General features: G+C 35.7%; 1 protein-coding gene across 1 annotated transcript in view; it reads right to left on the bottom strand.

Annotated features, from left to right (window-relative positions):
* Fatp1 (Fatty acid transport protein 1) overlaps window positions 1–26,387 on the bottom strand; it is a 259,281-nt gene that overhangs the window by 65,581 nt on the left and 167,313 nt on the right. The window contains exons 5-6 of the mRNA XM_090371137.1: window positions 25,240–25,309; window positions 14,317–14,518 (exon numbers count right to left, since the gene is read on the bottom strand). Of these exons, the coding sequence (XP_090227263.1) occupies window positions 14,317–14,518; window positions 25,240–25,309 (272 nt within the window). The remainder of the gene's footprint in view (window positions 1–14,316; window positions 14,519–25,239; window positions 25,310–26,387) is intronic.

Below are 26,387 nucleotides of genomic sequence, written 5' to 3'. Positions count from 1 at the left end.
ATACTCAGGTGACTTTATTTATAGTCCAGAACAGTTAGATTTTATTTTATAAAGAGCTTTTAAATACTTTGTATAGCATAATTCCTGGCTACATATAGTGCTTGTGCCAACACAGAGCTAGTGATCCAGCATCCCGATGAAAGGAACGGACAGCAATAATAACACAAATTGTAATTTGGAGCCACATATACATAACTAGATCTAATTGCTTCTAGACTGACTGGGAATGTCCAAAATTGCAATTTTACAATTTGTACAGACCGACACAATGCTCATTGATAATAGCAATTCTGAACAATAAGAAAATGCCATATTGAAAGTCAGCAACAAGGCGATCGCTCTCTTAGGTTAAAATTAGTAGAACTTGGAATAATATTGGGAGTAAAAGTGCAAAAATGTCAAACAAAAATAATGTGATACTCCAGTACAAATTATATCAACATGCAGCATATTTCCTAAAGGATTTGTTTTAGAATAAGGCTAGTAGCCGAGTGGGCAGGAACAGAAGTGCAGTAGCACACGCTCTTTAAGTAGACCAGGGTTCAAGCCCCTGACTGCTGAATACGGTCGATCTGCCAACCCGCACTGGACCAGACCAGCGTGGCAGATTATGGTCCATTTCCTCAGCATGAGTTGTTGAGGAGGCTTCCATCCTGCAGTGGGTTGATAATGGCTGCACTTTACTTTTTTCTTTTTTTTTTAGTCAAAAAAACTTCTAATAACATAAAACCAACAACTCAAAGTTTTTACGTGAAACAATCACAAAACCTATAGGGCAATGCTATTATGAGTGATCCAAGAATGACTTGACAAAGTGCGAAAATCAAAAACGTTTTTGTGTTAAGTTGTTAATGTTATTTGTGATTGTGGGAGACTTCTTCCTTTTAAACGAATAATTTAGTTGTTTGTCAACGGTCATTGCTTCTTACCTGGCAGGAACAAACCCTTTCGTCCCAAACAACAACTAACTATGTGACTGTAAAGGGGAACGGCCATTGGTCAACAACTTCTGCCCTGTTGAAGATGCTATTCACACTCTGGAAATTGGTATTGCCTACTATAATGTTGATTATTTTTATTGATTGTGGGCATATTCTGATTAATTAATATGCAAATTAATTAGCGACTCCTCATTTGAGTATATAATTAGCGTAGGCAATTACCAAATTACCCTTATCTTACCTTACAATTATCAATTACCCCTATCAAAAACTGACCACGGGTGATTTGCAGCTCTCTTCCTATCATGATGTACAGCGCCCCTCAAAACCCCGGGGGAAATTAGCCCCATTGTTCTAGGTAGAAAGAAGAAAAAGAATTTTTTTCCTTTTTTTTTTACACTTGGGCCTTCCTTCCCCCCATGTGACCAGTGGGGAACATCCCTAAAGTTATCTGACGAACTGTTCAGCCCCAAATTTATTCACAGACTTGTGGCTAGTGTAGAACTACTGCATTTGGAGACCTCTCTGCAGCTGCTACTCTTTTATCTCATTAATCCGAAAATCTACCATTTTCCCGGAAAATGGAAAATACAGAAATCAAGGTCCAGGAAACCTGTGTACAAGAACCCGCTATACAGAACACTGACGCAATACCTGACAATATAGACGATGCCAGAACAGGTCCAGTGAGCAAAAAAACAATACAAGAAGACTGTCCCCAAGAGTGATTGGGGAGACACAAAGTACAAGTGAGGCCAGACAAGACAAACCCCTCCCACTGGATCCAACACTCCCAGATGGAACAACCCTGGAGAAAATGCACTTCCTGTGAACACAACTGGAACAGCTGATGGCCAAATCCAGTAGCAGGATTACAACCGGACTACGTGGAGAAATAATCACCATATGGAATAAGATGAAATCGATTTTGGTCAGTGAACATCTCTTGCAGGAAAAGGTACAAACAAAACTGGAGGCCTATCTTGACGAGCAGGGAAAACAAATGTAACAGCACACTCCCTCATATGCAGAAGCACTGAGGAGCTCCAAAACACCCAACAATGTGACAATACCTAGCATTCTACCACCCAGAAAAAAGATGCTCCTACCACAACCAAACCTTGTCATCTTTAAGCCAGCAACAGAAGATGCCCCTAAATCAAGCAAAGAAATCAAAACTTCAGTTATTGCAAACTTAAATGGCGACCTGAAAACAATAAAAATCAAGTCAATTCGAAAGACAAGAAATGTAGGGATAATTATTGAAACGGAGACAAAAAAGGATGCAGAGACCCTAATGACCAATCAAAAAATACCAAGACTGGGAATTGTAGCAGAGGCCCCAAAAAGGAAAGGCCTCTCAATTATAATCTATGACACAGATAAAAACCTGGCCTGGGAGACTCTAAGGGAGGAAATATACCACAGGAACCTACAAGAACAGCTCAGACATGCTTATCTTCCCCAAATATCAAACCAAGTCCAGGGATGGTAGCAAATTTAACTGGGTCATTGAGTTGGCCCCAAAGGTGTGGCAAACCTTGAGTACACAAAGCAGGATATTCATTTGTTGGGGAAGCCAAGATTCAAGGAGCATGTGTCTGTCCCCCAAGTGTTGCCGTTTCGGCCACACTACTCACACATATGCTCAGACTGAGTCGACATGTGGCCACTGTGGGGAGAAAGGACATGAATTTGCCAAATGTCCTAACAAAATAGCTCAGCCGGTCTGTGCAAACTGCAAGACACAAAAAATAGACTACAGCCACTCCATAAGGGCCAGCAAATGCCCAATTTACCGAAAGGCAAAGAGTGCATACCAAACCCGCATAGATTACTGCCTAATAGATGCAGCACAAAAGAGCTTAAAATCCTACAAATCAATGCACAGCAGGCCCGAGCTGTAGTTGAGCACATTAAGCTAAAGGCAGATGAAGAGAACTTGGATGTGCTGCTCCTTCATGAGCCATACACCAACAACAAAAAAGTCAGGGGCTACCCTTGGCATACACAGTGATTCAAACAAACGAAGATACACCCTGGGTGGCCATTTCAGTCAGGAACCAGGATATTACCTATACCAGAATTTCCCACCTCTGCTCCTTTGGAATCACAGATTGGGACAACACTGGGCTGGAGGAGATTACGAGATTGACCAGGATGATGACCAAGAGCTGCCAACACCACCAGAAGGTTGACATCGAGAGCCTGACCATAGACCAGAAAGAAGAGGGAAAGGAAGCCAATTTACCAAGCCGTAAGAAAGATAGACAAATTGTACACAGACAGAAAAAAAACAAAAAAAGAAAGATGAGTGAAGAAGGCACTCCTTGGCAGACACTACAATGACCTTCATCAAAACTACATAGATAAGATGGCTTCCAATGCATGGCTCACAAGCGGGAGGCTCTCCTGAGACCAAAGGACTCATGTTCATCATCCATGACTAGGTAATCAACACCAGGAACTACAGGAAATATATTGACAAGGACCCTGGAGTGACAGATGACATGGCCACCTGGTCCCAGAAATAATCCATCACATCACTGCAGGATACACACTGATCACCCAGATGGAGTACACTCATAGGCAAGACCAAGTTGCCAGGATAATATATCAGAAGGTAGTGCAAAACCATAGAGTTGATCAAAGAAAGTGTACCATATTACAAGTACGGTAGACTTGATTTTCCGGGATAGATGGTAAAAATAAAATCCTGGATAATCGATTTCTCAGTTGATCCAAAAATATTGAAAAATGTTCAGCAATGTACCTAATAAATATGGTGATAGATAAAAGACGAAAAAACTTACCATGCACCACTCACGTGTCCAATACAATGCATGCATAGGCATAAAAACATACCTATAGGTAACAATGTATGCTTCCGTTGGCCGCCAAAGCTGCCGATGGGGGTGCACAATAATCTTCACAAGTTTTATTGTTTTAACTTAAAAAGTCTATTGATTTCTTTAAAACATGTTTTATTTTTAACACAATATTTTATATTTTAATTTTACGAAAAATAGGACAGATAAGCGAAAATCAATTCACACTTAGAAAAATATGAAAGTATAGAAGATTGTTTTTTGTCTTTTGCAACTTTTGGACGATTGGCGCTGTGAATATTTCTTAAAACCATTTTTTCCACCAGAACACTATCATTTTGCTGCTCCACATAGTCAAGAAGTGCTTCTGCGTGGTTTTAAGCAACACTGTGGCTAAATTTTTGTGACAATATCAACTCTTCTTCCTCTTCTTCAGGGTTACCATCATTATTTAGTGGTGGTGTAGTATGTGTGGTGTAGTTATATGATAAAAAATTTTTTTTCATCATTTATTACTTCATGGCCAGCTAAACCTTTGTCAGAATCATGAACTGCCAACCATGAATTCATTGTTGCTCATCGACATTCCCATTTCCCAATTTGTTGCAAATTTCGTAACATTTCTGGTACCAGATCGTCACAGTTTTCTTCAAATCCTAGGAATCCTTCATCGTTTCCTGGTAAAATTTTATGCCAAGATCTCTTTAAGGTTATGCTTTTTATTGATTTCCATGCTGCTGAAACTTCGTAAATTGCATCCAATACAGTCAGGTTTTTTTCAAAATGTCAATAGTTGGACATTTCCGATACAATCCTGTTTCATTGGCATTGTAAATTTGCTCCAGCACAAGTTCATTGGTTTTAATAAATTTTTGAAACTCACTGGTGAATTTTTTGGCAGCTGGTGCATCAATACTTAGTTTTTCACCTTGAATGGAAATCAGACAAATGATGTGCCTCTCTGTTTAAACCGCGTCAACCACCCAGAAGATGTGGCAAAATCATCCTGCAATTTTAATTTGTCAACAAAATATTTTGCCTTGGCTCTTCTGCAGTTTGTTAACTAAACCACAACACCATTGCCTTGTTGAGGTCCTCGTAAGTAGACTGTTTCGTCATTTTTCTGATAGTCACGGCTTTAATGCTATCAGATGTGCCTGCAAAATCTAATAGCTTCCCTTTATTTTTTATGATGTTGCATATGGTTTGGTCACCAACATTATAATGGTTCATTAAAGATCAACCAGAAATCATAAAAATTCAAGTAATAAATAGAATAGGAAATAAACAGATGTTTTGCAAGTTGTAAATAAGTGACTAGAAGCAGCGTTATAAGTTGTGATTGGGAGATGAATGTACTTATTTCTGCAACCCCTGCTGTCTTCACACCCACCACTCAAATGGTTCATTCAAGATTTAATGGATGCCCTGTTTTCAAAATTTTGAATAATTTCAAGTTTTAGTTCAATTGAAAGCACAACTCTTTTGTGTTTACCCATCATTTTTGCGATTTCTAAATAAAAAAAATATATATTATAAAAAAAAATTGACATCCCTGACATAAATAATGAAACAAAAATTGTCTTTTTGCAGTGCGACGGAACACAATAATCCACGCGATGCACTAAAACAAACTAAACATTTGTTCCTTTCTACTGTTTTTTTGAGTGGTGGGTGTGAAGACAGCAGGGGCTGCAGAAATAAGTACATTCATCTCCCAATCACAACTTATAACGCTGTTTCTAGTCACTTCTTTACAACTTGCAAAACATCTGTTTATTTCCTATTCTATTTATTACTTGAATTTTATGATTTCTGGTTGATTTTTTAAAATTTGGAGCCTTGAAGTGGCCCAGTTAATCTGATCCCAGTAAATGGAGAGTCTGCTGTATATGTAATATACTTGTAAGTGTACGTATTACAAGTATAAAAAGGGGTCTTTATTAATAGACCTCAACATTCATGGTTTTTGTCCAAATCAACCAATGGTCATGGGCCAAACTATGAAAAACAGTTGCAGACAATCACATTGCCTCTACCACACTCAGGCACAACCATCACACTGGCAAGCTCCAAAGCATATCTTTCCAGTGGTCTTCAGTCCAAGAATGGTGGTTCTTACACCAAGCAAGGTGGCATTTGGCATTAGTAGAGGTGATCAGCGGTTTGTAGATGGCTGCACTACCATGGTAACCCATATCATGCAGTGTCCTGTGCAAACTGATTCATCCAAATTGTCTCACTGAGGGCCTGTGTGTGTGCTGCAACAACATCAACCTGTTCTGAGCAGATGGTTTTTTGCAGAGCTTTCCTGTCATGTTCTACCAGCTTCAGAGGTTCCAGATAGTTTTGTGATGGTTTCAGCACCAGTCTGCTTTCAGTTGCAGATTACATCACCAATTGTTGACCTAAGAATCTCAATTAGGAAGATCCTTAGGTCTGTACGTGACATTTCCTAAGAAAATTTCACGTACAGACTGATTGCTTGTGTTGTATCCTATTATTATTCCCTGTTGGAAGTTCTAATTCTGTAGATCACTTCATCTTGCTGTTGTTGTTTTGGTTTTTAGGAACATTAGCAACTAAGGCCATATTGCTCCGGGATATGCGGTGGTCATTCCCTGACCTTTCCGCATCCTCCGTATTTGGTGGTGACGGGCTCGAACCCCGGTCTAATCAAGAAGCATGTGCTACGTACTGCTGCTCCTTCCCACCTGGCTACGGAGGCACCTACTTCATCTTGCATCCACTGTCATACTACTGTCTCAAAGGTCTAAGAGAATATTTATAGTTGTGTGACAAAAGGTTCTTGGATAGGACATGATCAACGGAGGAGTGTTCAGATATTACTGGTAGACAGTGTATATGCATATGGTTCATATGCACATACACTGTAACTCTGGAACAATATGTAATTTTTTTTTAAATAATACTTGTAAACACAATGGCACAGATTAAATAAAATATTTGTACACTACAAAAATTATATAAGGAGTGTTTTACATTTAAAAAACTGGTTAGTTACTGGTTATAATCTAAGTATCCTGTAGACTATTACATACTTTGTGAATAAGCTTTTCCATGCATTTGAGAATATGCAACTGTTTGTAAGCTAAATTGGGACTCAGAGAACAGAACTGTACCCCATTTATCAGAGCTATGAGTCACATGTTCGTGGCACTAATTTTGACAAGCTCTGCAGTGGTTTGGGGTTAATGGGATAAAAACCACTGGCTTCCTTGCATAGAGTCCTATTGAATTGAGCCTTCTTAACACAGTCCAGTTGGAAATGTGCTCACTGATGGCCACAGCAACCTCAAGAAACAGTTGGTGACAGGACATCGAAGGGTTCAGTCTTGCTGTTAGAGCCAAATAGTGGTCTGTTCTGGTTGACATAGCCCTAGGGAAACCTTGACCAGCTCTTGTTGTATTGGTTCCTGTCTCCAGAAACTGCTTCCATAGTGCCAAAACAACACTGTGACATATTAAGCCAACGGTGCCACCTCTGCCTGACAGGCTTCAAAACATCAAGCAGCCTACCACCTCAAAGGAATAATCTAAATGACAATGAAGTGATGTGGTCGCACCCATGTTTTTATAGGTATGAATAATTTGAATAACATGTGGCTCTGTAAGCTGATATATAAATTTCTATTGGATACTCAGAATTTGCATTCCAGGATGCCTATTATATCAAATATTTGCTTTTGGTGACACTGTTCACAATAAAATATTCATGAAAAACATTATGTTCTGATCGAGCAGTGTAGTATTTTACAGGTCAGTTTGGTGGCTGTTAGGTTGAAGTGCAAATCCTTACAATATGAAGTACAGTTATTTTATGATAACTATGGTCCATATCTTGGAAGGAAGGGCATAACTCTCAACAAAGGTACAATATGATGGACATTGAGCATATGGACACTAAACCATTGACAGCATTATTTAATAAAATAAATCTTATTAGGTGAAAAAACACGATGAAAAATAGCCCAATCAATCATATCTAGCTTTTGTTAGGATAGTGTGAAAAATCACCTGGTAATTTTGTAATGTTCAGTACAGTAAACCCTCGCTATTCGCGGTCGCTGATTTAATATAAAATGAAACCTAAAAAAATGTGAATTTTAACGCGCCGTGAGCATTTTCCGCCATAAAAAAACATGGGCGTGGCTAAAATTATCTTCACTGGTCAAAACAGCGCTGGGGGGGTGTCACAAAATCGCAAGCGTGGATGTTTCTCGCTAATCCTTGTTCAATATGTGTTATGCTCTTGTCATGGAAGGTTTCATCGTTTGCTTTTAATTTATATGCTTATAAATTGAATAAATTTATCAATTTATATGCTACAAAAGTGATAAATCTAACGTTTTGCGGTGTAAAACAGACTTTTTTTTTTCGAGCGTGTTAATGGAAGAAAGTGACTTTATTGTGGACAAGTTCTTTCTAACCTGTACAAAAATATGGCTACGAATAACAAGGGAAATGTGAAAAGATCAAAGAAGGTGATGACATTAGCAAATAAAATTGAGTTATTAGATAAAATTTCTAATGGTGAAAGTGTCTCCTCAGTGGCAAAACATTATAAAATCAATGAGTCAACGATACGATCAATCAAGAAATCGGAAGAAAAAATCTGACGTAGTGTGTGTGAAAATGCGCTAATTGCTTCAAAAATTTGCTCTTTAACTCGTGATGTTAAATTAGAAAAAATGGAAAAGGCTTTAAATCTGTGGATAGAAGACCGAACTCAAAATAAAATTCCGTCAAGTTCAATTATTATTCGTGAAAAGGCAAAACTCCTTTATCAACACTTTAGGGAAACTGGTGATAGCACTGGCAGGATAAGTTTTTTAGCTAGCAAAGGCGCTGATTTGAAAGATTTGTTTGAAATTTCTAATAAATATTACATTTAATATTAAATTGTTTCTTATTTTTGTTTCGATACCATATGCTTGCATTTCTCTATGTACTGTCTATGTACATAGTCATATTATGAAGATACATATAATACATACATAGACAAAATTTTAGACTACTTTTTCTTATATACTGTGTTTTATACATTGGAACGGAACCCTCCTTTATTACTATGGGAGCCATAACTCAGTATTCGCGTTTTCGGTATTCGCGATATTTCTCGGGAACGTAACCCCCGCGAATAGCGGGGGTTTACTGTACTTCATTTGGTGAAATGATGAGACATCAGCATTCTTTATGTGAGAAAAGCTGACTGCATACAACTGACGGGTTAGGATAATATGCAGCAGCCAATTACAGATAGGAATGGGAATGTCATTGCAGCAGATGTCAGTGAGGGAGTGGGAGTGTCAGTGAGGCAGATATTGATGATAGCATGTTCAAAATGGCTGGAATATGATACATATAGTTCCCACTATCATTGGTATATATGGGAAATCATTCACAAGCAAGAGAATCAAGAGGTGAAATGGTGGACAGTGCTCTCCGACAGTTTTTAAATTCTGTACAGTGGGATCAACTGACGATGTTACCAACAGTAAATTCTAAGTGGGAAGCGTTCAAGGAATTAATCGTGGAAGCTACTAAAAGTTTCATACCTATTAAGAAATATTGTTCAAGGTTTAGGCCTAAATGGTTATCTAATGAACTAATGAGACTCGTAATAGAGAAGAAAAATGCATGGGATGCATATAAATTAGCAAGCGACTCAGAAGCCTATTGCAGATATAAGCTAGTCTGTAATCAGGTGACAAAGGAGGTTAGGCAGGCGAAGGCAGATTACGAGAAATCCTTGGCAAAAAATGCTAAGAAAAACAGCAAGGATTTCTTTACTTATATAAACTCTTAAAGGAAGGGGATGAATCTGATTGGTCCACTTGACATCGATGGTTCGTCTGTTGATGATCCTGCTCAGATAGCAAACAAACTGAATGAGTATTTTGCATCTACATTCACATATGAGGAATTATTAAGGTTTGAAAATGGCAAAAGGTTATCAAATTGTAGCAGGATACTTAATGATTTTCGAATAACTGAAAGCAAAGTGGAGGAGAAATTGTTGAAGTTAAACATAAGAAATGCACCTGGGATGGATGGGATCTATCCAGTTATATTAAAGGAGGCGGCAAAGCAACTAAGCAAACCCTTAGCCATAATTATGAGAGCTTCCTGGACTCAGGGGAGGTTCCCACGGACTGGAGATGTGCAAATGTATCCCCAATTCACAAAGGGGGATCGAAGGGTGACACGAGTAATTACAGACCAGTTAGTTTAACTTCTGTTCCGGGTAAAATAATGGAGTCACTGGTTAAAGATGCATTGCAGGATCATCTAGACAAGACTCCAGCAATAATTCAGACACAGCATGGGTTTGTTAAGGGAAAGTCTTGTCTGACAAATTTGATAGGATATTATGATGTGGTTACAAAGGAACTGGATGCAAAAAATAATTTTGATATCATATTTGGATTTCAGGAAAGCTTTTGACACTGTTGCGCATGAAAGACTATTGTACAAATTGGAGCAAAATGGTATTAAGGGTAAGTTGCTACAATGGATAAAAGGATGGTTAAGTGGGAGAAGACAGAGGGTGGTAATCAATGGGTGCTGCTCTTCGTGGACTAATGTTATTAGTGGAGTCCCACAGGGTTCGGTGTTAGGTCTACTGTTGTTTTGTATATTTATCAATGATATTGATGAAGGTATATCAGGCTTAATGTCGAAGTTTGCAGATGATACAAAGTTGGCAGGGTTGTTAATGACAGTAATGGCAGTGTGCTACTGCAACAGGATCTAGATAATTTGGGCAGATGGGCTAAGAAGTGGCAACTGAAGTTTAACCTTGACAAATGCAAAGTACTGCATATGGGTAGAAGTAATCCCAGAGAAACGTACCAACTGTGTGGTACTACACTTAAGGTGGTAGAAAATGAAAAAGACCTGGGAGTAATTGTGCAGTCAGATATGAAGTTTTCTGAGCAATGCAGACAGGCTGCCAAGGCAGGTCATGGGGTTTTGTCAATGATATATAGGAATTTTGCTAGCAGGGAAAAGGAGGTGATTATCCCTCTGTATAAGGCAATGGTCAGGCCACGCCTTGAGTACTGCGTACAGGTCTGGAGGCCTCATTTTAGGAAGGATGTAGATTTACTTGAGCATGTACAGAGAAGGGCAACAAGATTGGTGAGGGGAATGAAGGGATCCTCTTACCAAGAGAGGCTTAAGTTCTGCAAATCGCAGTGGCTGGAGACTAGGCACCTGCACGGTGATCTGATTGAGGTATATAAGGCCTTGAAAGGGTTGAGCACGCTGAATTCTGATGGGATCCTTCCACTTGTTCAGATTACGAACCTAAGGGGGCATAAATTCAAATTAAGAAAAGACAGATATAGTATAGATGTGCGGAAATTTGCCTTTAGCCAGCGGGTGGTTAATTGCTGGAACAAACTTCCATCTGTCGTAGAAGTTGATAGGTTGAATAAATTTAAGGAGGAACTGGACAGGCATTTGGAGGCAATGGTGTGATTTTTTTTTTTTTTTGGCTGATGCTGCATAAGCTCATACACTTGCTTTCTTGCATCACATGCCACTACTACTACTACTAATGTAAGGTTTACAGACTTCCATAAACAGCCAAGATAAATGACACTTCTGTCAATGGGTTGGCACATAACTGCATGAACAGAAATAATGGCATATACGAGGTGTGGCAATGAAGTTCCTGGACTGGTGTTGTTGCAGTCATATTTGACAAGTTTGAATGGTAAAAGTGGTTAAAGGATGGACATGAGGATGTCCGCTATGAACCAAGAAATGGGCATCTGTCAAGAAGCTCTCAAAATGAACATAGTTACAAAAGTTTGGGAAATTGCAGCAAGAGAATGTCGTTGGCCCTCAGAATGATGGCTGATGAGTTGGATACGAATAAGGAGACAATTTGTCAAATTTTCATGAAGGTTTAGGGAAAAGGAAGGTCGTTGCAAAATTAGTGCTGCACAGCCTCATAAATATGCAGAAGTAATGAATCATGCTTGGTTGGTTTGGATTTTATTGACACATTAGCAATAAAATCCAAACATTTTTGGATTTTATTGACACATTTTATTGACACTAAAGCTATAATGCTGCAAAATCAGGTCATATAAAAAATTTAAACTTTCAGTGACCTAATATATTAGGTCACCACGTTATATGATAACGATATATAATAACATAGGTATAAAAAGTATAAAAGATACATCAATAAAGAAATAATAATAAAAGGTAAATTTTAAATGAGAGTAAAATGTTTTCTGGACAAATCATGTGAAAACATCATCCAGTATTGCGACAATACTAATTTCCTTGACTGTATTATATTGTCAGCCGACAGGCTAGCCAGGTGGGTAAAGTGCCTGCCTAGCAACCCAAAGGTCGTGGGTTTGAATCCCGCCTCGGGCTTGGATCAAAGTACTGCAAAAAAACCTTGGGAGGTGCATTATGGCCACAGAAGCCCATGTGCCAACAACTACAAAAAAAAAAAAAAAAATTATATTGTCAACAGAGATGAGTGTTGGGTGTTTTGTGCATGATCCATAGACAAGGAGTTAGATCATGCAGTGGACTTAAATCATCACCAAGGCCCAAAAAGTTTACAGAAGTCCACAATCAAGACTATACTATTCATGTTTTTTGACAAACAGGGTGTGATTCATAAGGACCTGAAGGGGTAAGAGCCAATGCTGCATTCTATGTACGTGACACTATACTGATCATCTATCCACCCTACTATCCTGATTTAGCACAATTTAGCACCAGTGGACTTGTTTTTAGTAGTCTTAGGACATTTTCAAGGTGAGGCCATAATTTCAAGAGGAAGGCAGCTGAATCTTATTGCATAACAATGCCCCACTCATCCTGAACATGTTGTGAAGACATTTCTGATGAAGCATGGAACTGTACTGATCAATTCCACCCTACTTTCCTGATTTAGGGCCAGAGGACTTCTTTTCCAAGATGAAAACTGCCCTCAAAGGAAAGAGATTTCTGGATGTTGAGGACATACAGAAAAATGTAACCACTGAATTGAACATCATCTCTTTGGATGCTTTCACTGACTCTTCAGAAACGTTTAAAGCAGAATAATATGTGCATTCAATCAGGTGGTGATTACATTGAATAAAAATAAAACTATTTTTGAGCTTCTTCACACTGTGTGTTCTTTTTATTGCACCAGTCCAGGAACTATATTGGCATACCTCATATGTCACTTGCTAAATCAAGATACTTCAACAGAAAATAAATTTAAATTACTTATTTCAGTAATGTATATAGACTCCAGCCCACAGCTATTAAAAGGTTAAACTATTTTAAACATTTTAGCTGATTTGTTTATTGCTGATTTAAGTCTCAATTAATCAAACAGAAAGCAGAACTTTTTATGACAACTAATCAATAGCATAACTTTAACAGATACTATTACATGTCACATACATTTAATCTTTTGCAAATGATACTGTGGGTGGGATTAGCTACTATGAATCTCAAACAGTCATATTTCGGTCATAGCTTGTCTTTAGAAAGCAGAATAATCATGGATAACTATGCAACTGAAAAACACTGTTAAATTAAAAACATGTGCCACTGCTACTGTATTTGTGCATGGTGTTTGTTTTATTCTAGCTGCAGTTGTACCACCCCTTGCAGGGTTCTATGCTTTGTTTTTCCCAAAGGTGAGCAGCTCTTGCTAGTTAATTTAATTTAATATTGTTTAGTTTGTTCATTATAGCTTGGTTATCCTTGGAAGGGCCCCAGTAGTGACTAATTTTTAGCAGAGGTGATTAGACCTTGAACAAATTTATTGAGATCTGGAGTAACATTAGTCTTCTTCACCAGTGGAGAAGACTAATGTTACTTATTCTTGGTGGATACCACCACCTGGTAGTGAAGGTATTCACAATATGAGATATAATTAAACAATGCATTCATACTACCTGGGTAGTAGAAATTATGTATGTGCAGTACCCATGCATAAATCAACTTCTTCATACTCTTAGCATTTAGCCAAGAAATATTTTTAGATTAAACCACAATATCTCATATTGTGGAGTTATACTTCATAACTGGGTTGTCACTACTGCAACAACAGGGTACCTGCCCACCCACCAATGAGAAGCCAACAAGCTTTGAAACAGTGCAGTCTGGGTGGTGGTATCCACCGAGAATAAGTAACATTAGCCTTCTCCACTGGTGAAGTGTTACTTATTCAAAGCAGTGCAATACCTCAGCCACTTGTTGTGAAGGTATTCACAATATGAGATATAATTAAACAATGCATTCATACTATCTGGGTAGTATAAATGATGTACGTGCAGTACTCATGCATAAACCAACTTCTTTATACTCCCAACAAAATCTGAATCACTGTGTTATCCACTTCACCAAAAACCATGTGCATGCTTATTGCAACTTTTTTTTACACTTAATTCCAGATTAAGTAATCTCTTACAAGTGCAAAAATCAACATTTAAGGAATATAATTTTCAGGGAAAAGAAAATATGCTGCAAATAAAAAAGAATTAACTTACAGTACAATCATATTTTATACAATCCTGCCAAAAATTGGATGCAGAAAACTTCTGCCTAATGGCTAAGGTATTTCCAAATAACAATGTTTGAGAAACACCAATCATTCCTCCAGCTGTATGGTATAAAGGAAGGGCAGTATACACAACATCATTCTCATTCATCAGCATCATATACCACATGGCTGTTCCTACCCATACAAACCTAAATAACGAGAATAAAGTCACAAAAATACTAGATTAATGTTGCTATATGTATATGCATGAGCACACATGCACTCAAAATCAAAAAATAAAGAAATTAACAATGATGGTAAAATACTGTAATATGAGATGTGGCAATAAAGTTTCCAGACTGGTTTTGTTGCAGTCATGTTTGACAAGCTTGAAAATAAATGTAAGTGATATGTTGGGGTTCAAACTTCCTTCAACAGACAGAAAAGACTGTGCAGCAGGCTGACAGGTAGCAAGTAATAACCAGTTTTGTTAGTAGCATTAATGTTCCATGTCACAGTTTTGCTTGGAGCAACAAATGAATAACAAATTTTGCTTTAGACTGGGAAAATCTGCAATAGAAATGTATGAAATATTAAAAACTGTTTATGGTGATGAAACATTAAGTGTGTCTGAATGGTATAAGCAGTTCAAAGATGGACATAAGGATGTTCACGATGACCCAAGAAGTTAGGCATGCATCAACCTCTCAAAATGAGGACAGTGTTGCAAAAGTTCAGGAAATTGTGGCAAGAGATAGTTATTTAACTATCAAAATGATGGCTGATTAGCTGGATATGAATAAGGAGACAATCCATCAAATTCTGCAAGATTTAAGGAAAAGGAAGGTCTGTGCAAAATTTGTGTGCAGAACAGAGAGAAATCTTTACTACAACACAGAGATGATGATTATATAATAGTGTAGTTGCAACTACCTGTCACAGCACAGTAATATAAAGGCAAGGCTGCCTGAATAAACCAAAGGGATAAAAGAATAAAATAATAAGGAATAAGCTAATAAAGTATTAGAAAAAAAAAATAAAGAGATAATTAAGTATACTAGACATTAAGTGAGTATACACACCCTTAGTTACAAAATACATGTCATAAGAATACACACTGGATTGCATAATTATATACAGGCACTCCCCAGTTTACGTAATACTCAACTTATGGAAATTCGACTTTACTTAAGATTTCGCCAGCTGGCGCAAACTTAAAAAAATTGTGGAAACGTATTTTGCATCCTGTAGAAATAAAGAAATGGTGGTATAGTGAAAATATCGTAATATGAACCCAATAACACATTGTTGGTTTTTTTTTTTTTTTTTTGATAATTCATTCCAAGACCTTGGAAGTTGAAATTTTCGCTATATAACTAAGCTATTTATCTCTCTAAAAGGTCATTTTTATAATGGAAATTGCACTACACTTTCACCATTATCATGTGTTCCGTTATAAGAATCAATTTTGAATGCCTTTTTGATATTTTTCTAAAACACATTTCTGGAGGTCACTACCATAAAAAAATAAAAACAATTTGCACTTTCCGGTTTGTTGGGCTTTGATGTTAGCGCAATCTATTATAAACAGTTGGTAAACTCGATATTATTGCATTTGCGATAATGCCGATAACTGGAATTGTGATTCCCAAAAAACCAAAAAAAAAAACCAAAAAATCTTAACACGTACTACTCTTGTGTCCAATACGATGCTTCCCTTTATTTTTTACAATATCGCATATGGTTTGGTCACCAACGTTATAATGGTTCTTTAAAGATTTAACGGTTTTTAAAGATTTTCAAATTAAACAAGTTTTTGTTTAATTTGAAAGCACAACTCGTGTTTGCCCATCATTTCTGCGATTTCTAAACAAAAAAAAAAAGTTACTATAAAAAAAAAAAAAAAAAAGTTCTGACATCCCTGAAATAAATGATGAAAAAAATTTGTTCTTTTGCGGTACGACGGAACACAACAATCGATGCGACACACTAAATCAAACTAAACATTTGGTCTCTTTTTTTTTTTTTTTTTTTTCGTTTTGAGCATTAGGTGTGAAGATAGCGGGGTTTGCAAGATAATAGGTACACTAACCTCCCAATGAAGACTTATAATGCTGGTTCTTGTCACTTATTTACGACTTGCAAAATATCAAAATATCTGTTTATACCTATTCTAGTTAGTACTTGAATTTTATGATTTCTGGTTGATTTTTTTTTTTTTAATTTGGAGTCTTGAAGTGTCCCAGTTAATCCAATCATGGTAAATCAAGAGTCTGCTGTACTTCATTATTACTGTATTTAATGTTGGTAATGTCTTACTGTGTTTTTAATTTATCAATTAAACTTTATTATATGTACAAGAAAATCATGTTACATATGGGGGTCAGCAGATGTTTGCTTATATCCACAGTAGGTCTTGGAATGTATCCCTCGTGGATACGGGAGGTCTTACTGTATTTTCATTGGGCCTCAAATGAAGAAGCTCCTCAAAGATAATGTATTTAAATTGAAGATACAAAATACTGAACTAGCAGCTTAGTGATTATTTAAAGCAGCTGTGCATGGATTTCTTAGGAGAGAAGATAATTATGAATCTCTGGTGTTAACTTTACTTTTACAATGTTATAAAGATATGTTGAATGTCTTTGAAAATTCGTTTTTTTTTTTTTTTTTCATTCCATCTCAGTTTTTTCCTCAAAATTTGAGAGATGTAAGTGATAAGCAAAGGGGAGTGCTGTCATCAGGTCATATCCAAGATTGAAATGCATTGCCAATGCCATTGGGAGATTGCTACTGTTTTCTTAAGAGAAAAAGAATGGACTACAAGAAAAACTGAGTGGCAAACATTTCTGAGGAAATAGAATATATATATATGTTTAAATTGTTTTAAAATAAATAAAAAGACTAATTTTTAAGATAGCATATGATATTTGAAATTGGTTGTTCATTAAAGTTAATAAAATTTCAATATATCTTTTAATGGAGATGTTATAAAGCCATAATTTTGGTATTTTTGGAATCAGCAGATCAATTTCCATTAGAATCTGCAACTTTTACTCGAGAGGTACAAAAAAAAAAAAAAATTTTTTATTGGCCAGTATTATTTGATGCCACATACGGCTGCTTCCTTGAATCATTGCCACTACTAATACTATTACTAAATGGTGATGCCTATTTAATTGAATTTCTCCTGAATTATGATTTTTAATTGTAACATTATTAAGTTTTTAATTTATAAAACTGTAACAACTAAGAGTAAATGCCATTTGTTGTTAAATAGTTTTCCTGCAGAGATAATAAATCAAGAAAATATATGTCAAATGATTTTTCAAGGAAACTTTAAAAGTTTTAACCTTAATCTATTCATAAAAAATATATATATTGATTCAGTCAGCTTTGTGTTTTTAATACTTCTGAAATTAGAAAAATATTTTACAAACTAATAGAAATTTTTGTTTCAAGGAGAACTCAGTTGAAGATCGATTTCTTCAGAAATACTGTCTCACTAGATCCTTGCATGTAATAATTTTTGCTTTGTTAATGGGAATGAATAAAATAATTTTTTTTTGCATAGTCTGTCACACTTAAATTAGTCTGGTTTATTCTGATAAAGCCATTAATAAGTGGGATTTTAGGTTTATAGTTTTGGTACTGGCAAAATGAAGGCAAAGTAGCAAACAAGCTATTGCGTAACTGGCTAGGAATGCCAGAGTTGTCTCTATGAGATGAGAACTGCCTTAGCTGTGGACTGTAGATTAAACAACTCATTACTCTATTTAAATACTTTAAAGCTATGGTTCATAACTTTTTTTGGTTCACAGATGCCCTTTTAGAATCTGATAAAAGGTATAAGGAATGGTCTATGAACATTTATAGAATTAAAATTTAACTTCATTTCAAGTGTTTCAGCTATTAAGAGTTTTATATATTCATTTTGTATATTAATATTACCTTTCAAAGCAAATACAACAGCACCAGGCATCAGTGAGGGCAAAAAGGACAGGTGCTTCTGAACTTTCCTTTCATGCCAGCCATGAGAACCATGTTTTTATTTTTAACAAAGCTAAAGTTATTAATATACAAAATGAATATATAAAACTTTTAATAGCTGAAACACTTGAAATGAATTTAAATTTTAATTCTATAATGTTCGTAGACAATACATCATTTTGGATTCATGGACCTTTACACGCATGTGTGAATATTGGTACTCACATTGGTTAACAAAAATAATCTTGACGTGGTGTAGTATTAAATTTGGTTTATAAGAGAGTGGATAATGTTAAGTTTATCATTTTACTTCTTGTGAGCACAGATTTCAACCGAAATAACTAACTTAGTCACTTATAAAGAAGTTTTAACTGAAAATAATGAGGAAAATTTGACAATTGTCTTTGATTCCCGGCCTGTGATTGCGAGTTGGTTTAGTCTTGGGTGGTTCAGTATGCATCGACTACGCTTCGCTTTTCATTTCTCAGCAGTTGATAGATAATGGGAATTGAACACAAGAATAGTTTTTTTTTTAATAAAACCGTATGTATTGATAATAAATTTTATGGATAATATCACATAATAACCTTTTTTCCATAATGGATTAACTAGATAAGTTGGGGGTGAGTGTTGGTTGAAGAGCATTCCTATAGTAGGGTATGAGAATTTCTCTTATATTTAACAATATTACTGAATGTATTTTAGTGCAATTGCATCATTTATACACAGCTAAATATAGATTAGCAATTTTGCAATAGCAGCATCGTTTAAGTTACATCTCATATTGTGAATACCTTCACGACGAGTTGCCATGACATTGCACTACTTCGAATAATTAACGCTTCACTCGTAGGAGAAGACTGTTGTTACTTATTCTCAGCGGATACCACCATTTCAGGGCTATTTTGTATATGTGTAGGATAATAACTCGACTATCCACTTGTCCCCATTAGGCTCAGAAATGCAAAAAAGTAGAGGGAAAGTAATAGTAGGAGTGGAAGAGGAAAAGAAACGGCGTAGAAGAATGAAAGGGACAGTAACTCCAACTCACACCACTCAAAAACTCACACTCCTCGAATAGGCAATGCTTCCTCAGTGAAGAAGGCTGTTACCTATTCTTGGTAACTCCGGACATCATCAGGCTCCCCCTGGTGCCATTTCAGGGCTATTTGGCCCTTCTTCGGTGGGTGAGTAGGTACCCAAGTGATGTAATGATGGCAAAACAGTTTGAAGTATATCTTCACAATATGAGAGATGCCTGATGGTGTACGATATTTTCACAGCTTGAGGCTTTAAGCCCTAATGCATTAGAGTCAATATTACTGAAGTAAGAAAGATTGAACTTTATTTTTCTTGTCTTTATCATTTATTTTATTGAACTGGAAATTAATTTCCTTCACAGAGACAAAATATAAAAACAATCTTTACAAAGATCTCTCTCATTTTTTCAAGTAAAAATTAATGGCCACTTCCTGGCAAATAAATAAAAAATCCACCAAATTCTACAAATAAAAACAAAAGTTCTTTTTTCAATATTTCTTTAATTTTGTAAACAAATAAACATATGCACTATAACTTTGTGGTGGCGGCAGTAGTAGGGCTCATGTGGGAGTCCTCTTGAAAATAAAGAGCCCACATTAACTGATGATGAGGAATAAAATCTGAAGTTTTGTGTCTTTCTAATTATAGAAAAATTTTTATTTGGTGTAGTTTCTGAAATTATTTTTATGTTTTTCCTAGAGTCATTGTGAATGAAGACGTATCTCAGCCAGTGTCACTATCTTTCTGTGTGTGTTGTTTTCTACTCTAATATGTGTTATATTATTTGAAATTAGTGCAATAGCTTTGCAACTCATTTTGAAGGCAAAGTTTTGTCTTCACAATGAAACTTGTCTTTGGGATAGATTCCTTTAGCCTTTCTGTATAACACAGGCCACACCATTATGACAACCTCTTGAAGGGCTGAGGGGCTCTTCCCATAGCAAAGGTAGGTTCCCCTTGTTTAATTAATTTGATTGGTTGATTAAATAAATTTTTCTTTTTGTTATTACAACAGAAAATGAAATGAATGTAACAGCAGCAATAGTTATCTTGATATGTAATGTGCTAGAGTTTCAGCACTGCTACTTTCACATGGTTTAAGAGTGACTATTTCAATTAAGCTCAGTGTTCTTCCCAGGATCTATTGAATGGGCACACCACCTGGTGAATTTAACTGACTGTCCAGCTAAAATTTGTGCGATTCTTGTGGTACCGTATGGTACTGCTCGTTGATCTCAATCCACGTGACAGGAGCACATAATGTTAAATTATGCAATTAAATTTTGCTCTGGATCGCTTAAGTTACATTTATAAATAACAGAAAATTTTATAATACAGGTAGTTCCCAACTTTACAAGCTAATTCGCTCGTAGCGCATGGTCGTAAAGCAGGAATTTATTTTCCATAGATATAATGTTAAAAATAGGGGTTACGTTATCAACAATGAAATTAGTTTATGTTTAAGCAATGATTGATTTATCCAAAGAAATGAAAATGTAGCCTGTAAAATCAAGCAAATTATAATAATAGAGAAATTATTTATGACTTACAAATGTTAAAGAATGTTTATTCTTCACCATCATCATCATCGACTAAATGCATACTCATTGATTATTGGCTCGGCACTTGTTGGTTTGTTGTACAAGGAGTCGTCTTCTTCAGAAATGCTTCAAGAGGCATTTACAGTATTTCAAAGATAATCTTTTCTTTTTAAATTTCAATAGCATGCATAAGCATTTTTTTAACGGATGTTGTTTGTTTGTTTGGTTTTTAGGAGCATTAGCAACTAAGGCCATATTGCTCCGGGGATATGCGGTGGTCATTCCCTGACCTTTCTGCATCCTCCATATTTGGTGGGCACGGGTGGAACCCCGAGCTAATCAAGAAGCATGTGCTACGCACTGCTGCTCCTGCCCAACTGGCTACGGAGGTGCTTTTTTTTTTTTTTTTTTACGGAATAAACAAATTGCAATTAGCATGAGTTGCGCAGAGTAACAAATTTACGAAGCTTAAAAAAAAAAAAAAAAGGAATGAAGAGAAGATTCTGAAAATTTATTTGTTTTTTATACGATTGAAGGTTTCACCATAATAACGTAAAAAACCACACAATTCCAGCTATCGGTATTTTCGCAAATGCAATAACATCGAGTTTACTACCTGTTTATAACTGATTGCACTATCAGAAAAGCCCAATAACCTTCAGAAATGTGCTTTAGAAAAATATCACAAAAATATTACATTCTGTTCTGTTATAAGAAATGTTCAAAATTGGTTCTTATAACAGAACATATGATAATGATGAAAGTGTAGTGCATTTTAATGATTTGAATTGGTAACTAATACAATTTACACTACAAAAATTACCTTTTAGACAGTTATATAGTGAAAATTTCAACCTCCGAGGTTGTGGAATGAATTACCAAAATGCAGTGTGTTAATGGGTTTAGATTACGATATTTTCACAATATGATGGTGTCTCTGGAACAGATTAATATTGTACATCAGGATACACTGTACTGTATAGCTACGTGCATGGTTTGAAATGCAATATTTATGAATGTTTAACGTTCATTTTTTGCAATTAATGTTCATATTTTTGATTTTGTTGATGCTTGAAAAAAAAAAAAAAAAACCTCATAAACCTGAGAACTCGTAAACTGGGAACTACCTATATTGCGAAGTATTACACTTCCCCAACTGGCTACTTCATAATGCCACCCAGCTGGCAAAATTTTCTGGGGAGAACACTGAAGCTGTTTGTTTATTTGGGTAAATACAGTAATACCCCGACTTACGCGAACTCGGAGTTACGTGGTTCTTGATTTTTTCGTTTGGCAACACTGCCGCCCACTATCCTCAAGGTCGTTTTTCATATGTTATCGATATACGGTGCGGAGAGTGAGAGCGAAAGATGAACAAAATTCAACTTTACTGCGCATGAGCTGCACACATATACAAGAATTTGTATTCCAACTGTCATATTTATATGTGTGCATTCGAATTCGTGCTCAACGTTTGTCGGAAATTACATCGTTTTCACGAGAGAAATGGATCGCGTTGGTCGAGCCGTATACAGTCAGTCCTCGTATAACACGTGTTTACACTACACGAATTCGATCATACACTATTTATAAATATGGTAAAGTATCTTATAATATAACACGAACCGAATTGGCTTATGCACGATTCGCCTTTGTGTTTACAAGAAATGGCAGTCAAACGCAGAATCACCCCAACCAAATGCAACACGATAGGAATGAAGAGAAGATTCTGAAAATGTATTTGTTTTAGGGGAAACACATTTCACCATAATAACGTAAAAACCAACACAATTCCAGCTATCGGTATGCAATTAGATCGAGTTTACTACCAGTTTATAACAGATTCCACTAGCAGAAATGCAAATGGATTTTTATTGTTTTATGATAGTAACCCCTAGAAATGTGAAGTGTTAATAGTGTATCTCTGCCTTTATGGTGTTGTTTATTCAGTTGCTACATGCGCGCAGCTTTGTTTATGCGTATCAAGCATGCCTCCTCGTTTTGTAATTGTGCTTTATTCCCTAAAAATGAGTAGAATACTTAAAAGGTGTGAAAAGGAAGCGTACTGGTGAAGACACTGCAGATTCAGAGAAAAAACGAAAAGCAATTATCGATAAACAGAGGCGGACTGGGTCAAAAATTCTTACCCGTGAAAATTTATAGTGGCCTCATACTATGGTTTATGGCCAAAATCACACAGGCCCACCGGGGTTTCGCCGGTAAGGCTTATGGCCAGTCCGCCTCTGTCGATAGAGAAAAAATATGAAATTATGAAACGCTTTGAGCGAAATGAAAGACCATGTGATACTGCACATGCTACAGGCCTAAATGAAGCAATGGCAAAAAACACATGACAATTGCAAACTTGACAGAAGGTCTCAGCTCAATTGAAAAGGGCTTAAAAATTTTAGAAAACAGACTACAACGAAGAACGCGTTATAGCTACAAAGCAAGGAATAAAAAAATTATTAGCTTGCTACGAAGAAATTCTGCGTTAAAAAAAGAAGTCTCTGTGTTGTCAGACCAATTTGTTAGATTTTATGAAGCCATTGACATTGAAATAACTTTTTTACGTAAGTCATTTATTTTTTTAATACATATTTTGTATTAATATGTATAAAGAACTCCAATTTTATTAATATTTTTCTTCTAAACTAGTGTTTTTGTTAGTCCTTGGTCCCAATTAAACAAAATTTATATGCAAAGTTGTACCCCGACTTACGCGAATTCGACTTAAGCGATTTTCGTCGGACCCACCTATCGCGTAACTTCGGGGTATTACTGTATACCATGTAAGCTTCTTTTTTTTTTTTTTTTTAATCTAAAGATATTAGTTAACTTCAATCCTTTTAAAACTAAGTGTTCTGTTTTATTTTTTCAAAGAGGAGTCTATTGCTTCCATGCTCATTTTTGATGACACAGATAACTTGACAAGATCATTTATCTCTAGTAAAGATTATCCAGACTTCTAATCCCTCTTGGCACAAGCACATTACAAATAATTCTAGCTCTGCATCAAAAGATTTTTTGCTCTCAGCATTGGTTTTCAAAACATTGTTAACAAATCTCAAATCTGCCCTACCACTAAATATTCTTCTCACATCTAAGTAGTATCCCCCAAAACTCTCTCAAGCTTCTAGACTATTCAAAGGAGGGCGATAGCTTAATTAAAAATCTCTCTCTCTTACAAAGCCTGTCCACTCTGTCTCACTGACATTCATTCCCTGCTGCATGCTTTCTCCATAGATACTTCTTGTCACTTTTTTGAATTGGCATCAACAATTCCACTGTTCTCTTCTAAACTGCTTTGAACACATGCTGCAACCAGTCAACATCCATTTACTATCCAGCTCCAAACTCAAATTAACTTCTCTTCCTCATTTATTCCTTCTACTGCAATGCTTTAGAATAACCTTCTGTCAAATGTATTTTTTGAAAATTATAATCTACAGAAATTCAAGTCAAAAGTCAACAAGATTCTTCTGTCTCCTCAACCTTCAACCATGCACAATAGTAAATATTAAAGTTTCTAATACCTTTCATGTTTTCATCAAAGAAAGTAAACTATATATATTATTGGCTTTATGGCTATATATTATTGGCTTTATTTATTGGTTAAATGTCATAATACAAATGAAAGTACATTCTGATTAATCAAGATATTAAACAGAACTTACTTGATGAAACACATGCATTTAATCAGATAAGCCATCTTATTGTTTCAATGGCTCATTCATATTACTGTAGTATTTAGTATTGAGACAATTGTATATTATGAAAAGTAGTGTTGTCTCTAGTATGCTCCTAAATGCAGTTATGATTTATCGAGTCAATTCCATTCAATAACTTAATTAATCAGAATGTATTGTCATCTGTATAAAGCATTCAACCTGTATATAGTTTAACAATGTATAGTAACAAGTATGTATTTTCTTAATTTTAGCTCTCTCATTTGGCTGGAAGAAGGATTCTATAAAAGACCCAAATCATAGCCTATAAAATTTTAGCAAAATTGAGAGTCCTGGATTAAGGGACTTGTACTTTCTAGTATATTTCAATAAAACTAAAATATTGATACCAGCACCTGGGTTTAGTGTTCCTTCATTTAAAATAACTTAATTACTGCAAAACTGCATCATTTAAGCAGTTTAATATGTTATGATAAATATAAAAGTTATCTGGAGATTCACCTTTCTTTGTTCTAACCGTGAACAAGACTGGGATCCTTACTCCTATACAATGCCCTTACAGCACTATATAGGTAAGGATCCCAATGCCCCATGTTCCTGTCATTAGAGCCATGAATACATGCTTCTATTAATCTAATATTCATTATGTCCATCAAAAAAATATCTCACCTGCTATGCCTGATAATAGCAGCTTTAGGTAAGCCAGTGGTACCTGATGTGTAGACATAAAACAGCCGATCTGTTTAACAAAAAAAAGAAAAGCACAGTTAGTATTCATAATTCTGATTAAGACAATTCTAACTAAGAATAATTATGACCTAAAATGATTATTTAATTCTAATTGTCAAACTGGAAACAAATATTTTTTTCTTCTTTTCTTGAAAAACCACTAATTACATAACTAATTAACTATTTCCAACTTAACAAAAAAAAAGCTACATTTATTTCACTGTTGATAAAATTTCACACAAAATAATTGTGGAGGTATAATGCCAAATGGCTCAAGTAAAAAAGTTTTTTTTAAATTAATCAAGTGGAAAACAAAAAGGCTGAGAATAAAGAACCTTTGACTTTATAAGACAAATGAAAAAATTTTTGGAAATAAGAGAAAAAAAAGAAGAAAACTAAGAACGAATGGCTTCCACAACCCTGAAATAAAAAGTAGTTAATAAATATGCAGGCTTAGATAGCCAAGTGATCAGGAGCAGGAGTGCAGTAGTACACACTCTTTGAGTAGACCAGAGTTCAAGCCCCTGACTGCTAAATACGGTCGATCTGCCAACCCACACTGGACCAGCGTGGCAGATTATGGTCCTTTTCTCTCAACATGAATTTTTCAGGAGGCTTCCATCCTGCAGTGGATTGATAATGGCTGCAGTTTACCTTTACCATATAAATATATTAATAATATAAAGAAATTTAATAAAAATTCTCCAATTCCTATTAAAAATTATTAAATTTTTGTGCTCCCAGGAAAATCACTTCTTTCTTGTTAGCTGACTAAACTTCAGAAGTTTAAAAATCTGTTACAGTTACTATTCATCAGTAATATCAAGTAGTAGCATTAGTTCTTCCCTCAAATAGAAATGAGTGGAAATTTCTATGATAAATTAATAATTAGAATGATTATATTTGTAAAATCTTTTTATTAATTAACATTGCACTCGCCTTTTAAATTTGAGAGTCTCTTTAGTTACATCAGACGCAATGTTGAAACAACACAATTTCTGATGTAACTAAAGAGACTTTATTTATCAAAGCTGGTCCCAGAACTAGTTAGCATTAGCATTAGTAGAGGCATTTGATGCAAGAAAGCA

The sequence above is a fragment of the Mastigoproctus giganteus genome, chromosome 4 (assembly GCF_048544385.1).
Source record: "Mastigoproctus giganteus isolate SK-2022 chromosome 4, ASM4854438v1, whole genome shotgun sequence".
NCBI lineage: Eukaryota > Metazoa > Arthropoda > Arachnida > Uropygi > Thelyphonidae > Mastigoproctus > Mastigoproctus giganteus.
Note: the sequence above shows the minus strand (reverse complement) of the source record. Positions and strands in the feature narration are given on the sequence as shown.